The 17,815-nt window shown below is 42.2% G+C and overlaps 1 protein-coding gene and 1 long non-coding RNA gene across 14 annotated transcripts in view; one reads left to right on the top strand and one right to left on the bottom strand.

The window, feature by feature from the left end:
* The window catches only part of SLC12A8 (solute carrier family 12 member 8), a 121,595-nt gene that overhangs the window by 23,393 nt on the left and 80,387 nt on the right, over positions 1-17,815 (top strand). For 8 of the 13 annotated variants that reach the window (XM_032480850.1, XM_032480849.1, XM_032480851.1 and 5 more), the window contains 2 exons: positions 1,549-1,740; positions 8,326-8,557. In XM_032480850.1, coding sequence (XP_032336741.1) covers positions 1,549-1,740; positions 8,326-8,557 — 424 coding nt within the window. The remainder of the gene's footprint in view (positions 1-1,548; positions 1,741-8,325; positions 8,558-17,815) is intronic. The other 5 variants (XR_004320250.1, XM_032480844.1, XM_032480833.1 and 2 more) reach the window with 1 other exon arrangement.
* LOC116663993 lies at positions 4,018-16,089 on the bottom strand. The gene is made up of 3 exons (XR_004320316.1): positions 16,078-16,089; positions 11,513-11,515; positions 4,018-4,145 (listed from the first exon to the last, which is right to left on the bottom strand). It is a non-coding gene; the product is annotated as an uncharacterized LOC116663993 (long non-coding RNA).

The raw sequence follows: 17,815 nt of genomic DNA, 5'->3' as shown, positions 1-17,815 counted from the left end.
CAGAAGTGACATCCCAACACTGCTGCAGGGTTCTGCTCCCCACTCAAGGGGAGATTTCACAGGGGTACAGATGCTGGGAGGTGGGGACCACTGGGGCCATTTTTGAGGCTGCATACCACACAAGTGCATTCTTTTGTCCTAAAATGATCTCTCCTTTTCAGTTCTGACATTAGTTTTACTTGAAAAATCATATTTGAACATAGAAAAAAAGGTAAATGTGAAATGCCAAAAATAAGGTGGAGCTTCTATGGGATGGCATCAAATTAAGTTAAGGTCATGCCCAAATCATTTTAAAATAGAAAGTATTGCTTCTAAAGAATAATTTGCAGTATACTTATAATTTGAAAAATGTTAGGTGCAGTTTTTGTATAAGAACCTAAAGATTAGTACAGACTTTAAAAAATTATCCCATGCAGACAATTTAAAAGCACAAACAAAGGAAGAAAATAGTAATTATGTTAGTTCACTACAAATATAAAATCAACAAAGTAAGTAACTGAATGAAACCTAATCCTTTAGCTATCATATAGTCCTCTGTGGGAAGCTGCGATCCATTTTTTCCCTTTCTCTGTTAACAGAATCATAATTTTGTGTGATACGCCATTACTCTCAGCTGAAAATCCAACAGATTAACAAATACAGTAATCCCACTTTACTCTCCAACCTCCATCTAAATTGATATCAAAGTAGAAATGAAGGAAATATTCACCTTTTTCTTCTCCCCCCAATATTTCTTTACTCATTTACAAAAGGTATACATTCATACCTAAATGTAAACCTATTTTTCAATGCATTGAACTTCTAAACTGTTCAGATAACTTTCAGGTGATGAAAGTCAGAGGTGTGAGAAGAGAGTAGATGGAGTAGGGGCAGGAAGAATGCGGTGCACACAAATGAAAGAGAAATAAAGAAAGCAAGAAAAAAAGCCCTAATGCCCCCCCAACCCACCCCCTTACAAAACAAGAAAACCTCATTGTGCTCTCTTGGGCGCACAGCCCAGAGGTAAGGTTGGGTTTGGAAACAGACTCAGTGTAATCAGTGCTGTGGTAAGTACTAAGCCCGGAGGAAGGGTTACAGGGACAGCATCCTGGAGGAGGAAACTCCTAAACCCAGTCTTAAAGGATGCACCAGAGTGAACCTGGCAAGGAGGAGGAATGGGCAGAAAGGCATTCCAGGCAGGGGATCCGCGTGGGTAAGAGGGTGAGGGTGAGGGAGCAGTGACCTCACGCTGCCGCACACGGCGGTGGGGCCGGGGAATGTGTGCTATCGGCAGGGGGGTGAGGGGAACCGCGGAGGTGGAGAGGGGACAGACCAGGAGGGGCCTCGTGAGGGTATGGCATAGCTTTGACTTTACGTTGTCAGCGCTGGGAAGTCACGAAGAGTTTGCTGCAGGGACATTGCCTTCATCTGGAATTTCTCCCAGGCCTTACTCCTGTGGCGCTGCCTTTGTCCTTTTCCGGCGGGGCCCACCCCCTGGGATGTGGGGGCGGTGGTCTGTGCTCCCCAGGGGCCCTAACCCTGACCTGACTCCTTGCTGTTCCACTGCAGGGAAATACAGGAGTGCTCATGGGCATGTTTCTGGTGTCCTTCGTCGCCCTGGTGGCCCTGGTCCCCGTGCTGTCCGGCATCGGGGTTGGGGAGCACTGCGGCGCGGGCAGCGGCGGCGTCTACTCCATGATCGCCGCGGTCCTCGGCGGGCAGACCGGAGGCACGATCGGGCTGCTGTACGTGTTTGGACAGGTGAGGCCACTGGCAGTGGGATACTTCCCTTGCCTTGCTGTCTGCCACCTTCTTCTCATCCACGTTCCCATCTGACCCCGTGAGAGGCAAGGTGGACAGTCCCCCCGTTTTATAGATGGGCCAGACACGGGCTCTAGAGGGGAGCTCAGAGCAGAATCAAACCCACCGCCCACGACCCTGACCCTCCAGAGCTCCTTCCTCTCCACCACCCGTGCCTCCCAGAGTCCCGATTCCTCCAGGGAGCCGGGTCTGGGCTGTATGCATCCTTGCAGCCGGGTCTAGGGAGAGGAGTGCACAGTAGTGGTTGGAGCCCTGGTGGCAGCTGGGTGGCCCACCCCTGAGGCACTTTTACACTGAAAAGGGGACATTTGGCCTGTGCCAAGGACTTGCCTAGAAGCAGGCAGTTCTCAGATGAACTGGAGCTCCCATTGATAGCTTGACGGCCTTAACAGAGAGACTGAAAGCCCCAGTGTGGATGCTCCGTCTGAGAAGGAGAATACCAATGAGGAGGCTGCTTCACCAGGGTGCCCGGCGGCCCTCAGAAAACCAGTGAGTCGGGAGAAGCCCTGAGGCGTGTTTAGCTAAAACACAGGGACGGTGACCTAACGCTGAGGAAGCAAGTGCAGACTTTAAGAAGCAGCTCTTTGTAAGAACTTCTTGGACTGCATAAGGCTTTAATGATGGTGCGAGGGGTGGTGGGTGGCTGAAAAAAAAGTTTAAAGAAAAGACTCTAAGAGTCTCCTCAAAGAAAGCATCAGCTCTGCTTCTTTTATTTTTAAGCCGCAGGGGCCGGGTATTTTAGCAAAAATACATCTGATTCTCCAACAGCACAGAGCTGTGTGTGTGTGTGACAGATGCGTGGAAAGCAGACACATGGTCACTGCACCCTTAAAAACCACTTGCCGTTTTGGAGAAAGCTCTTTAAGCATGGTAGTTTGGGAGGTAAATAATAAACAGTCAGTTTGTTCATTACCTTGGGGATTTGTATTTCAGTGTTTTACTTCTCTGCTGTTTTCTAGCCAAGCAGGCTGCAAGATGGACAAACAGCAGCCCCACTTTCCCCAGCTCCCTGGGTAGACAGCAAGCTCGGCCCTTGAAGCAGAGACCACAGCGCTGGTGGGTGGGAAGGGCCACTGTGCAGAGAGAGGGAGCCTTGTGTATGTGAGCTGCCTTGGAAGGAAGGGTGCTTACAACAGAGAAGTTTTCTGAGCACAGGCAGCCCCTGCCTCAGAAGCCACGGTATTGATGTCTTTGCTCACTTTGCTTTCTTTTGCTTTGGGGCCTCGGCCAGAAACATCGGTGCCCCTGCAGTCAGTGTCCTCACCATGCCTCTGCTGCTTCTGCCGCCGACCTGGGCCTGGCTGAGGGTGCGGCTGCTGCGTTGTCCTTTCCATGTGCTGCTAGTGTTTTGTTGAGGATTTTGGCCTATATATCATAAGGGATATTGGTCTGTAGTTTTTCTTGTCATATCTTTGTCTAATTTTGGTGTCATGATGATGCTGGCCTCACAGAATGAGTTGGGAAGTGTTCCCTCTTCTTTGATTTTTGGGAAGAGTTTGTGAAGGATTGGTGTTCATTTTTCTTTCTATGCTTGGTGGAATTTGGTGGTGAAACCCTGTGGTCCTGGGTTTTTCTTTGTAGGAAGTTTTTTGATTACTAATTCAATCTCTTTATTTCTATAGCTATTCCAGTTTTCTCCTTCTTCCTGAGTCAGTGGTGGTAGTTTGTATTTTCCTAGGAATTTGTCTGTCTTATCTAGGTTATCTAGTGTTTTGGCATATAATCATTCATAGATACCCTTATAACCTGTTTTGTTTTTGTAAGATTGGTAGAAATGGCCTCCCTTTCATTCCTGATTTTAGTTATCTGAGTTTTCTGTCTTTTTTTCTTGATCAGCATAGTTAAAGGTTTGTCTGCAAAGAAGCCATTTTTCTGTGAGAAGGGGAGGGATTTGGAGGGGAAGCTGTGATCTTCTAGGTAGGTGCTCAAAGATGGAAAAAAAATGTCCATTACTTCACAGTGCAATTTTCCTAAAACAAATGCCTTGGAATGGAGGTGTTACACCCTGAAAATATGGTGGGTGACACCCCCTGCTTCCTGTGGCAGAGGGTTAGAAGTTCTCTATAGAGAATGAAAAAGAGAAAGGAATGCCTGTGATTATAAACTTGAAAAAAATTTTAATCAGAGTGTAGTTGATTTACAATGTTAGTTTCAGGTATACAGCAAAGTGATTCAGTTATACACATACGTAGATACATATTTTTTCTTTTCAGACTATTTTCCATTATATGTTATTATAAGAAAATGAATATAGTTCCCTGTGCTATATAGTAGGTCCTTCTTGTTTATCTATTTTACATATAGTAGTGTGTATTTGTTAATCCCAAATGGCTAATTCATCCCTCCTTGTGATTATAAATTTTAAGAGGAGATAAAAATACTTAAAAAATATGAAATTCTGGGGAGGTTTATACATTAAGCAAATTGAAAGGGATGTTTTCCAATGAAGAGGAGTGTCAGGGTTGGAAGGTAAAGGAAGGTAGCCCACCTCTGGGGAAGGGCTGGCAGTCACTGTGGTGCACACCGCTCCCAAGGGTAGACCAGAACCCAGGCCAGGATGGAGCTTGCTGGCGGTGAGCTGGCTTTTGGGGAGCCTTGGGTCGTCGACGCACTGTGCTCTGTGTACCCAGATGCAGTTTTTACACAAACAGAATGGCACTCTCATTGTGTTTGTTTTTATTTTCCTTTATAAAATTCCTTTAAAATTACAAAATGATGTTCATTATAACCAGTTAACATATCAGAGAGAATATAAAGAAACAGGTAGTTTCTCTCAGCCCCCAAAATAACCAGTGTGAGTGCCTGGCATCCTTGTCAACACCTTCCCCTGTATGAATGATGGGTTTTTGAAGTGCTTACTTGTTTTTACAAAAGTGAATTTTACAAATTTCATACTCTTGTATTTTCCATCGAACAATAAGTCATAGACATTCTGATAGGTTGGTGCTTTGAACCCATGCTTTTTAAGTAGTTGCTTAGTATTTTATAAGATGAAAGTATCGTAATTTATGGCACGTTCATTCTCTATTCATTCTTTTATGCTCTTGTGTAATAGTAGTGTTATTCCTTTTCTCATTTCTAATAGTCTGTATTTTTGCACTTTCTCTTTTCTTCTAACTTGGGCTGCCACGTATTTATATATTTTTATTGATTTAAAAAATCAGCTTTTTTATGGTATGTGAGTTATATCTCAATAAAATATTTTAAAAAAGAATAAAAAATCAGCTTTTGTTCTCTGTATGCTTTCTTTTGTTTTTTCTTTTATTTCATTAATTTTATATATCTTTTTATTAAATACTTCTTCCTATTGTCTTTATACTGATTTTTAAAATCTCGTCTTAAGTTAATATTTTGTTCATGTATTTTTCTGCCTTTTTAAACCAATAAAAACATTTAAGATTATACTTTTTTTTCCCCTTCCGGAATACAGGATTAATGTGTTTCTCAACTTTTAGAGTAAATCCTTTTTATTACTTTCTAGATAATTTGAAAATTTTAAAAATGTCTCCTTACTTTGCCAACATGGCTCAAATTTATTTCTGTTGAATTTTCCCCCTTGCTGATTTGGAAGTTCTGCTATGCTTTTCAGTCTGTGAATAGTTATTGTCTACTTTTAGAAGCCATAATTATACTTTTTCTATACGCTCCAAACAAAAACATTACTTATTAGCTCCTCCACCTACTGAATATGAAATCTCTGTGATGCTTTTACTTCTCCATCTTCTATAATTACCCTTACCTCTTACCCCCAAATTCTTGGATTTTGAGAAGGTGGTTTAATTTGGGGTTGTCATTGCTTTCCCTTAAAAATAAGTCTCTTCGGTTTCAAGACTCCTTAGTTACAACTTATGTTGCAAATTTTCAGTGACGTTGCCATCCTCTATTTAGCATTAACAAAGCTTTTTATGAAATTCCTAGCTAGCTACTGTTTCCTTTTCTTTGGTTGCTAATAATAGTAAAGTAATAATGATAATGCCGATAGCTATTATTTCTACAACTCTAACTGCGAGCCAGGTATTGTTCTAGGACTTTACATGCATTATCTTCTTTAATTCTCACAATAACCTTTTGAAGTAAGTAGTGTTATTACCTGTGTTTCACAGACACAGGTATGAAGCACAGAGAAGTTAGAACACTTCCCCCAATCACACAGTGAAGACTGGGAGCCACAGCATTTGGCCTCAGGCAGTCTGGTTTCACAGGCTACACTTCCAACAACCATGCTCTTTCACGCATCCATGAGAGCTGCTTTTTTTCTTTTTTTTTCCTGTTACTAGCATCTTTGGCTGAAAAAGTGATTTTACGTATAAACCTGAGAGAGGGGAGCTACTGGGGTTACTTGAAGTCAAAAGCAGTCTTTACTGCTTGGCCCACTTCCTGTGAGCAAATTCTGTTCTCCAGCTGGAAAAAGAAATAATCAGGTTTGGAAACTCCAGGTGCAAACAGTCATATTCAAGTCTGGCATCACCCTCTGCATGTTAGAGACATTGGACACCTGGGAAGGCGAGGCCTGTGCGAATGATAATCATTCCTGCAGTTTTAACATTTGTTTTTAAAATTCTAATATATCTGACCATGAATAGTCCTGTTGATCTGACCAAATACTGATGAAATGGCATTGTTGTCTCCATCACACTCGGCATTTAGTCAAAAATCAGTTTGAATTCTGAGGTAAATGCAGGAAAATATAGATTTCTTTCTTTGTCTCTCTCCTGACTGTTTCCCCTACATTTATTGGGTTCCCCCCAATACAGATAGAAATGTCTGCTCTAAATTTGGGGAACACTGACAAGGATGTTATGTCTAGTTGCAAAGTGAGCCAATCTCAGTGAAGAGTGGAGCCTGTTTCATAAGCTCACCCTCAAATACAGAAATTGTATTACCCTCTTGTCTTTACATAAAAGGTCCAAAGCTTACAGTATTTGCTTCTCAGAGCACTTTTCATATAGTCATGTATCATAAAGTATTTATTGATTGCTTGCAACGTAATTAGCAAATGCAGGGGATTTTCAAGAGGTACCATCAGCATAAAATTTTTTTGTTTTTAAAAGGTGTTTGCATTCTTGGTGGTGCTGATGGGAACAAACTTATGCATGAAATAATAACAGAATACAGAGCCAGATAATTAATTTCATGGCATCAGCAGTAAGCATAGTATTTATTCAGAAAAGGGGGATGAGGAAAGGCTTCATAGCAAAGAAGGAACTTGCCTGAGACCTAAGTAGAACTTTTTTGGCTAAGAGAACAGCAAAAGCAGAGCGACAGGAAGGAGAGTGACCTGCTGCCCCTAGGGGTCTTAAAGGGACGGACCTGGTAAGAGAAGGCGGCTGAGGAACTGTGGAAAGTGAGGTTGCTGTTATTTCCAAATACTTATTTGAAACTGTGTTTCAAATATTTTTTAAGAGGTCATATCATGACTCTCAGGCAAATATAAACATGTGCCAAAGATGTTATTTAACTTAATAATTGGTGGAGGACCAGTAAGATGTTAAGGAGCGGTTGAGAAGTGAGATACGGATCCTGGATGGATACAGATCAGATCCATCAATTCCTAGTTAGGCAATTTCATAAATAAATGTGAGGATAACATTGCTGAGTTAGATACAGCACTGGCTTATGTCTTATAGGACAACAAACCCTAATCTTTTGAGTTATCCGTTCTACCAAACAGAAGTTCTGTGCATCTCTGCTGGAAAAAAAAAAATCTGTAAGTTAACATTATAACTTCACTAAGTCTGGGATATGAAGGGATAAATTTGGGAGTTTGAGATTTGCAAATGATAACCACCAAATATAAAAATAGACAAAAGAACAAGTTTCTTCTATATAGCACAGGGAACTACATTTAATATCTTGTAATAACCTTTAAAGAAAAAGAATATGAAAACAAATATGTGTATGCATATGCATGACTGGGACATTATGCTGTACACCAGAAATGGACACATTGTAACTGACTGTACTTCAATTAAAAAAAACCACACATTTAATCAATAGTAAACAGTGAGAAAAACTAAGTGCAAACACCTAGATAGTCCTTGGGTAGCCTTTGTTCCATATTGACATTGAAAGGATGTGCTGCCTACTTTTTTCCCCTTATTTCTAAGTTTTATGTAATTTTAAAAATAATAGTGACATACAAAGAAATGGAGAAAAAAACTGGAGTTTGATTCAGTGCCTTTCTAAGGCACTGAGATGGGACGCCCTGCTTTGTGTTTCTGTTCTCTGCTTTAGTTCTTGACAGAGGAGTCTAAAGGTCTCTCTGGCCCAGAGTCCCATCTTCTTCCTCCCATAGTCTTTTTATCTTACTTACCACCCACAGTCATTCTCCCCTCTGGATGGTGGGAGAGATGTAGTCAAGAAGAAAGGGCGCCCGAGGCAGGGTTTCTGGGCAGGAAGGGCTCATGTAAGCCCCATGCCAGTTCCCAGGTGTTGAATTCTGTACGGGTGAGCAGGGTCCCCAGTGCCAGGCTGCCCCGATAGTATTTGTCTTGCTGACTTCTTCTACCTAGAACTGCCTGTCAGTGTGTTGCAGGTGCCATGTACATCACCGGCTTCGCCGAATCCATCTCAGATCTACTGAGCCTCAGGAACATCTGGGCCGTGCGAGGAATTTCAGTTGCGGTGCTCCTGGCCTTGCTGGGCATTAACCTAGCAGGTGTCAAGTGGATAATCCGCCTCCAGCTGCTGCTGCTGCTCCTGCTGGCCGTGTCCACACTGGACTTTGTGGTGGGCTCCTTCTCACACCTGGACCCAGGTAAGCCTTCTGGAGCTCAATAGCTGGCCTTACTGGGGTCTGTGCTTCTTTCTAGATGCTTTTGGGTCTGAGTTTGCAGGACGACTCCTGAGAGCTTTTGCCTGCAATGAGTGTGTGCTGTTCCTGGAGCAGGTGAAGGGTGTGTCTTGGCGCATCTTCAGAGGCCCGAAAGCCCCTCTTCACTTAGACATCTTCACTTGGCACATTTCCTGTGTTTCTTTTTATTTGCTTTCTGTTTAAAAAAGCCAAGAAAACTTAGCTAAAGGAAAGAATGGAGTAGAACTGGATTAGACAAAGATCAATTCATAACAGTGATTGGGAGAGTGAGCAAGAAATAGATCTGGGAGTAGGCAAGGAAAGAGAGTTTAATTTTTTAAATTTAATTTAATTTTTAACACCTTTATTGTGGTCTGGTTCCTGTACAGTAAACTGCATATTTCAGATGTACAATTTGATGAATTTTGATAGATGTATGTATCAATGAAGCCACCTCCACAATCAAGATAGCTAACATTTCCATCACTGCCTCAGAGGTACAAATTTTGAATTCCCAGTTTATCCCTTCCCACCCCCTTTACCCTCTGGTAACCATAAGTTTGTTCTGTGAGTCTGTTTCTGTTTTGTAGATAAGTCCATTTGTGTCCTTTTTTTTTAGATTCCATATATAACCTATATCATATGGTATTTTTCTTTATCTTTCTGATTTATTTCACTTAGAATGACAGTCTCCAGGTCCATCCATGTTGCTGCAAATGACATTACTTTATTCTTTTTTATGACTGTAATAGTATTCCATTGTATATATGTATACCTCATCTTTATCCAATCATTTGTCGATGGACATTCGGTTTGTTTCCATGTCTTAGCTACTGTAAATAGTGCTGCTGTGAACATTGGGGTGGATGTGTCTTTTTGAATTAGAGTTTTCTCTGGATATATGCCTGGGAGTGGGGTTGCTGGATCATATGGTAAGTCTAGTTTTAGTTTTTTGAGGAATCTTCATACTGTCCTCTGTAGTGGCTGCACCAATTTCCATTCCCACCAACAATGTAGGAGGGTTCCTTTTTCTCCACACCGTTTCCAGCATTTATCATTTGTAGACTTTTTTCATGATGGCTATTCTGACTGGTATGAGGTGATATCTCATTGTAGTTTTGATTTGCAATTCTCTAACAATTAGTGATGTTGAGCATCTTTTCACGTGCTTGTTGGCCATCTGGATGTCTTCTTTGGAGAGATGTCTATTTAGGTCTTCTGCTCATTTTTTGATTGGGCTGCTTGGTTTTTTTGTTGTTGTTGTTTATTTGTTTTGTTATTTTTTTTGATATTAAGCTGTATGAGCTGTTTGTATATTTTGAAAATTAGTCCCTTGTCAGTCACATCATTTGCAAATATTTTCTCCCATTCTGTAGGTTGTCTTTTCATTTTGTTGATGGTATCCTTGGCTGTGCAAAAGCTTTTAAGTTTCATTAGATCTCATTTGTTTATTTTTGCCTTTATTTCCATTACTCCAGGAGCTGGTTTGAAAAAAATGTTGCTGTGATTTATGTTGAAGAGTGTTCTGCATGTTTTCCGCTTGGAGTTTTATAGTATCTGGTCTTACATTTAGGTCTTTAATCCATTTTGTTTATTTTTGTGTATGGTGTTAGAGAATGTTCTAATAAGAGATTTTAATTTTATCAGTCGTATTTTGTTTCTTTTTAAAAAAGGATGTGATGCAAATATAACAAATGTTAACAGTTGTCATTTCTGGGAGATGGAGACAGATATATGTGTGTTTATCTCTAGTTTTCAATTTTTTTTTTTCAAAACAAAAATACGCATCTAAGCTTAGAGAAAGAAAACAAGCAGCCAGGTATTCTCTTGCACCATCAAGAAATTGTGTGATATATTGGTACTCAGTCATCACTGTTTACTCCAACCCTGGGTTTTCCTCCGCCTTGAGGATGCTTGGCAACTCTAATCCTATATCCTATGCTTTGAGTGGGAAACTGTTACCCAAAGTGTCCATAACTTTGTTGTTTGTTAACTTTGATTTGGGATGGTTTGGCGTCAAAAGTCTGTTTCTCCCCAGAGTACAGAATGAAATCTGGGATGCTGTAGGAAAAAGGTAATTGCCTGATATTTCACACTTTGGAGATTCTGTCTGTTTAATGGTAATAGTGCCAGGCATCTATGTTGGAATATGAACAGAGAAAGGGAGATGGGGCCACAGTGATGTTAAAAAAGAAATACAGAATAAAGGAGCTCTGGAGCACAGAGCTCTGATGGTGGTGGCAGTGACAGCAGCTGTATCTGATGAGCACTTCTGTTCAGGTGCTGTGCTTAGCACCTCACATGGCTTATCTCATGTAAGCCTTATGGTAACCTCATGGGAGCTGTAGTAAAATCACACCCATTTTACAGATGAGGAGAGTGGGGATTGCAGAGCCGGGAATGAAACTGGATCTATTTGACTGTAAAGCTGAGCTGTTCCCTGAGAGGGGAACACTACGGACTGTCTTAGCAGCTCGGCTTCTCCCCTTCAAGGCTGCCCCTGGTGTGTGTTCTAAACAATCTCGTCTTTCAGACAAATGTTGATTGCAGGAAGGTCATAATTTAGTTGGTACACACTGATCTGGCCTTATTACTTTTTCATATATTAAAATTCTTCTGTGGGAAAATAGTCACTGCTCTGAGCTTGCTAAGTGCCCCTCACCCTCTGGCATCCTGGTCCGGCCTCCAGTACCTCCAGACCGCTCCATGATCAAACATCTAAAGTCTTAACCCCTGTACAGCAGGGGCCCCCAGGACCCGCTCCAGTGCTAAGGGCCAATGCCGTGTCCAAACGATCCTTCCAAGCCTGGGCCTTGCAGCTGGCTGAACATTAGGAGCATCTCCATTGGAGGGAAGGAGTGATTTTTTCCCCCTGGCTTTGTACCCCACTGCAGAGAGAGCCCACATCCTGAGAGAGACCTGCTGGCTGTTTGGCCATCAAACTGTCAGTGAGGAGAGAGAGGGAGTGCGCTCCAGCCTCCATTCCCGGGGCCTTTCCCCTGTCGGCATGGTTGCTGAAACAGCATGGTTAGTTAAGTTGCAGGGGGACGGCTACTGGCTTCTTTGGAACCTCCACAGGCTGATGTGTTTTCCTTCTCGACTAGAAGTTTTCTTGGCTGCTCTTCTGACTTACTCCAAATATTTCTCTTTCCTTCTGGTCAGGACATTACCAGGGTGTAGTGTGAAATGAAATGTATTTTCAATCATTCCCATAGCAACTGGCCCCTCTAGAATCTGTTTTTGGTATCACTGGTGTTTTATATGGGCTACTTTCTTTGCAGTTAAAAACCCAAGCTGAAACTAGACCATAAGCCTTCAGAATGGATTTAGCAGAATGATTTCAACTCTTTAAAAAAAAAATGACGTACACATGGACATCTGAAAAAAATGACTGGAAGAGAGACTGGAAGGAACTGTACTAAGCAGGGCTTGTCTGTTGGCTGAGATAATGGGGGCTGTATTATCTTATTTCCACTTTTCCTTCAATTGGTTAGTGCCACCTTAAAAAAATAATCAACAGGCTTTAGTTTTTGGAGCAGTTTTAGGTTTACAGAAAGTCAGCAGGTAGTACAGAAGTCCCCAGACCCTTCCCCTCTCCTTGCCCAGGAGCTTCCTCTGTTAACAGCTTGCGTCAGTGTGATACGTTTGTTATACTCGATGAACCAGTAGCAACACATTGTTATTAACTAAAGTCCATGGTTTAGATGAGGATTCATCCTTTGTGTTGTACATTCTAGAGGTTTTGACAAATGTATAATGATATGTGTCCACCATTACAGTGTCATACAGAGTAGTTTTAATGTCTTAAAAATCCCTGTGCTCCAACTGTTTCATCCCCCTCCCCCACTACTACCCCCCAACTCCTGGCAACTGCTGATCTTTTTTCTGTCCCTATAGATTTTGCTTTCTCCAGAATGTCATTGGTCTATTCCCTAATACCACACTGTTTTGATTATTATGGCTTTTCAGTGAGTCTTGACGTTGGGTAGTGTCAGTCCTCCAACTTTGTTCCTTTTCACTAGTGTTATTTTTAAGGTCAGGAAAAAAATGTTTTAAAAATACACTTAAGCCTAATTTTCTCTTTTTCCTCCCTTTCTTTAAATATAAATGACTTTCAAAATTCAAACAATCTTAAATGTATGAAGTAAAAATGTAGAAAGCAAAAACAAAGCAAAACAAACAAACCCCCCCCCCGCCCCCGCCATTTCCCCACTTTTCTCCAGAGGAGGTCGGCATAGGTATTCATTAGCCATTGTGTGACACAGATTACCACAAAACATAGTTGCACAAAACAGTAGTAAACATGTATTATTTGTTGCCTTTTCTGTGGGCCAGGGATTTTGGTATGGCTTGGCTGATGGTTCTGGCTCAGGGTTTTCTCATGAGGTTTGGGCAGTTGTCAGCAGGGGCTGCAGTCATGTGAAGGCTTGACTGGGGCTGGAGGACCTGACTGGCTCATTGGTATTAGTTGTTGGCAGGAGGCCTCGGTTCCTCTCCATGTGGTCCTTTCCTGAGAGCTGCTTACTTAAGTCCTCAAGTCGTGGGTGACTGGATTTCCCAAGAGCATATAGGGAGGCTGGGGGGTTGAGCAGGGCGTGGAGAGAGCGAGAGATGGTGCTGTCTTTTAATGATCTTGCCTCAGAAATCACACAGCAGCACTTTTACCCCAGGCTGTTTGTTAGAAGCAGGTTACTTGGCCCAGCCCTCATTCAAAGGGAGGGGATTTAGTTTCCACCTTTTGAATGAAGACGTGTCAGAGAATTTGCAGACATGTCTAAAAAACACTGCAATTAATTTTAAAATCAGAAAACAAACACAAGAGGTTGGTGTCTTTCCAGTCTGTTTTCTATACATGTACAGGCACTGCCTGCTCACATACCCATACATAAACACATAAACAAAGTTCTTTGTGAAAATGTAATTCTGCATTGTTTTGCTCTTCTTCTCCCAACCAATAATGTCTCATGGACATCTTGCAATGTCAGTGCATTTAGGATTCCCTCATTCTTTTTCAGTACCTGCATAGTGCTCCATAGTCCGTATAAAACATTAATTTATTGATGGATATTTAGGTTTTTTTCCAGTTTGTTGCTATTACAAGTTGCTGACATGCATATCCTTGGACAAAATCTGAAGGATTATTTCTGGAGGATCAAGGCTTATCAGTAGAATTCATAGGAGAGAGGTCAAGCACATTTAATATTTTGTGAGGTTCTGCCAAACTGCCTTGCAATAACGTTGTCTCATTCTGCACTCCCACTGACAGTATGTAAGAGATACTGATTCCCCTTACCCTTGACCATATTGGATATGGTCAGTCTTTTAAATTTCTGCCATGTGATGAGCAAAAATTGTGATCCTTTTAAAAATTTGCTTTGCTTCAATCATTAATGAAGATCATTTTTTCTCATGTTTTTGTTGCCTCTTGTATTTCTTTTTCTTTGAATTGTTTGTACTCTCCCTGTTTTTCTTTTAGGTTGTCTTACTTTTTAATGATTAATAGCTCTTCTACCTTATTAATTAATTCAGCATAAAACAAATATTTGTTTAGCATTATATTAGCACTAGACAATGTTTGTTATGTATGTTGAAAAAATTTTCTGACATGTCATTTGTTCTTCTAAAGTTAATTTTTATATGTAATAAAGTAATACATAGAGTAAAAATACTCATTTTTGAGCCACATTGTGTAGCCTGATTGCTTTCTTCTTGTATCTTTTCGGCTTTTCCTAAAATCAAACTTACTCCGTGTATGAGTGTCCTAGGGCTGCCCTAACAGATTGCCACAAACTTGGTGGCTTAAAACAATAGAACTTTATTCGCTCACCATTCTTGGGGCTGGAAGTGTGAAATCAAGGTGTTAGCAGGGCCACACTGCCTTCAAAGCCTATGGCAGAGAATCCTTCCTTGTCTCTTCCAGCTTCTCCTGGCTGCAGGAGTTCCTTAGCTTGTGGCTGCATCGTTCCAACCTCTGCCTCTGACTTTATATAGCGTCTCCTCTCACCTCTCCTCTGTGTGTGTCTTATAAGGCCAACTTGTCACTGGAAATAGGTCCAACTTGAATAATCCTGGCTGACCTCATCTCAGGGTCCTTAACTTAATTACATCTGCAGAGACCTTTTTTCTTTGCAAATGAGATCACATTCTCAGATCCCCACCATTAGGACATGGACATATCTTTTGGAGGGGCCACCATTCAAACTGTTACATTCCATTTTTTTCACTTGCTTTATTTTCCGAGTGATTATCACTGTTTTAAAAAATGCTCCATAGAGCGTTCAAATGCTTGTGGCCTCTCTTCCTAGTGCCCCCTGGAGTCTCTTAGAGACCTCCCCCTCACTGTTCTCCTGTCTGGACGGCCTGGGTCACAGCTGTGGTATTGGTATTTGCCTTCCTGGCTCCCAGGTGTTGGTCTGTTGTCTGGATCCCAAATCATCCTCTGCTGTCTGTGATGGAGATGTCACTTTTCTACTTTCATGTCTGATTGGTAGGAGATACAAAGTCCTAGGCTGAAAATCCTTTTCCCTTATGTAATACTGTGATTTATAATAAGAAATATATATTTGGTCTTCATCCATTCCTGGCATAGAGCTCCTAAAAGCCTTAGAATTTCCAGTGATGAGAACTACAGGGTGTCGGAGGAGGGTATAGCTCAGTGGTAGAGTGTGTGCTTAGCATGCATGAGGTCCTGGGTTCAGTCCCCAGTACCTCTATTAAATAAATAAATAAGCAAACAACCAAACAAACAAACTTAATTACCTCCCCCCCCAAAATAAATAAATAAAAAGAACTATAAGGTGTCTTTTTTATGTTAATGAAGTGACTTTTGGAGAGTACCTCAGGATGGGGGCTGGTTGCCAGTGGAGCCAACCTTGTGGTTTGAGTGTTGGAAATGTCAGTCACCCTCCCTCCCCTACCTCAGGGGAGAGAAGAGGGGCTGGAGATTGAGTCCAAACACCAATGACCAAAGATTTAATCAACCATGCCTCTGTAACGAAGCCTCCATAAAAACCCGAAAGGACTGGGTTTGGAGGGCTTCCAGGCTGGTGAGCACACGGAGGTGTTGGAGAGGGGCTTTTGGAGAGCGTGGAAGCTCCATGCCTTGCCCTGGGGCATCTCTTCTACCCAGCCGTTCCTGAGTCACATCCTTCTGTAATAAACTGGTGATCTAGTGAGACGCGTGTTTCTCTGAGTTCTCTGAGCCACTCTAGCAAGTTAACGGAATCCAAGAAGGGGATCTTCAGAACCTTGAGTTTACAGCCTGGGGGTCAGAAGCATGGGTGACAGCCTGGCCTTGTGATTGCCATCGGAAGAGGAGGGGGCAGTCCTGTAGGACGGAGCCCTTAGTTGTGGGACCTGACGCTCCTTCCGAGTAGATAGTGTCAGAATATAGGATCCTGAGCCGAATTGCCAGAGAATGCTTGGTGTGGGGAAGTGAACGTGAAGTCAGGAACCTTAGAATTTTGAAGTCACTGTTGCTCTACCTTCTGCCATTCAGTGGCACCTAGGAGTTTGGTGCTGTTCTGATTTCTGATCTGGGGAGGTAAACTGTTTCTTCTCAAAGTGCTTAGAATGTTCCTTTTACTCTGAGGTTTTAAATTGCATAATGAAATTTTTCTCAATTGGCCTGGGCGCTTTCCATCTGGAATTTGCAGAGTTCTTTGACAACTTCTTCTCCTTTGTTTTTTCTGGCTTTGTTTGTTTTTTTAAATTTTCTTGAATTCTGACTAGTTGGATGTTGGAGCTCCTGGTTTGAACCTTCTGTTATTTTTCTAATCTTCTTTTTTCTGTAGTTTATTGCTTTTTTTTCCCCTCCTTACTTTATGGGAGAGTTCCTTACCTTTACTTCCACCATTTTAATTGAATTTTTTTGTTTTGATGATTCTTAATTTCCAAGAGCTCTTTGCTGTTCTCTGATTGTTAATTTTTGTTTTAAATGAAGGTACTGGGAATTGAACCCAGGATCTCCTACATGCTAAGAATGCTTTCAACTACTGAGCTATACCCACGTCCAATTGTTAATTTTAAAATCACATCCTGTTCTTGTTTTATGGATATAATATCTCCTTTTGACTCTTTCAGCCTATAAATTGTAGGGGTTTTCTTTTCTTTTGAGATTTTCTTTTCTTTACGTCATCTGGTTTTCTCCAGCCTTCTTTGTCTCTGTTATCTTGTTCTGGTCTCTTTGTTATTTGCTGCAAGCTTTCTTCAGTGCTTTCTTACAATCTTTGGTTGTTCTTCATTTTTAATAATGAAGTGCTGAAAGGCTGCTTAGAAGTTCTCCGAGTGGGCGGCAGCTGTGGGAGAAGGAGGGCATCCCTGTGGGGTGATCCTGTGGCAAGCTGGGCTGTTCCATCAGAAGCCTCCCAGATGTCAGTCTCTGTAGGTGTTTCCCCTGGGGGCACTTCGTGTTCTCCAGACAGTTCTCCAGTCTCCGGCCAGGGACTGCCTGGCTGCCACAGTCCTGGGAGCAGGGTGGAGGTGGGGCAAGGGGCTGGGGGCCTCCTGGTCAGGGGGCAGGATTTCATTTGGTCTGACGTTTTTTGCCTGGCATGTCCTCCCCTCCACTCAAGCCACTGTGTCATAGCTCATCCTTCCATCTCGAGCCTCCGTGCCATGTCTCTCATTTCATCTCCAGGCTTTCTGGTGCAGTGGATCTTTCTTCTCACCCCCATGTCCGCACCTCCTGACTCCTTAGCCTACGGGCAAGCAGCCCGGGCCCTTCTTCCTCTCCGACCTCCTGGCTTTTCTCTTCCAAAACGTGCTTCACTGCGCCAGGCTCTGTGCAGATACAGAAAGCTCCATTAGTGGAAAAAGCTAAGTAACATGTCAACTTAATTTAAACAAGGTACACGCAAGCATTTGTTTGGCTTAGAGTTCCTAAAATGCCATTTTCTTGGATTATATTTTCATTTATGTAAGATGAGTGTCATGCCAAAATGATTTTATTGCTGGAGAAGTCAGGCAAATATAGAGAAAATACATTTTAGAAAATAAAGTGACATGTGGCACATTTTAATTCTTTGTTCTGCGTTTAAAAATGAAACAGTGTGTCTCCAAGCTAAACTTTGTGGCCATCTAGGAAGACTGCTGACGGCCACAGCTCTGCGGAGCCCTCCCTCGGGGTGGCTCGTTGGACGGGGCCCAGCCGCCCTCGTGCTGGGCGGGCAGCTGGGCGCTGGTTCTGCTTGGTGCGGGAGGGGCTTGTGCTGCCCTGGGAGG

This window comes from Camelus ferus, chromosome 1 (assembly GCF_009834535.1).
Source record: "Camelus ferus isolate YT-003-E chromosome 1, BCGSAC_Cfer_1.0, whole genome shotgun sequence".
NCBI classification, from domain to species: Eukaryota; Metazoa; Chordata; class Mammalia; order Artiodactyla; family Camelidae; genus Camelus; species Camelus ferus.
Note: the sequence above shows the minus strand (reverse complement) of the source record. Positions and strands in the feature narration are given on the sequence as shown.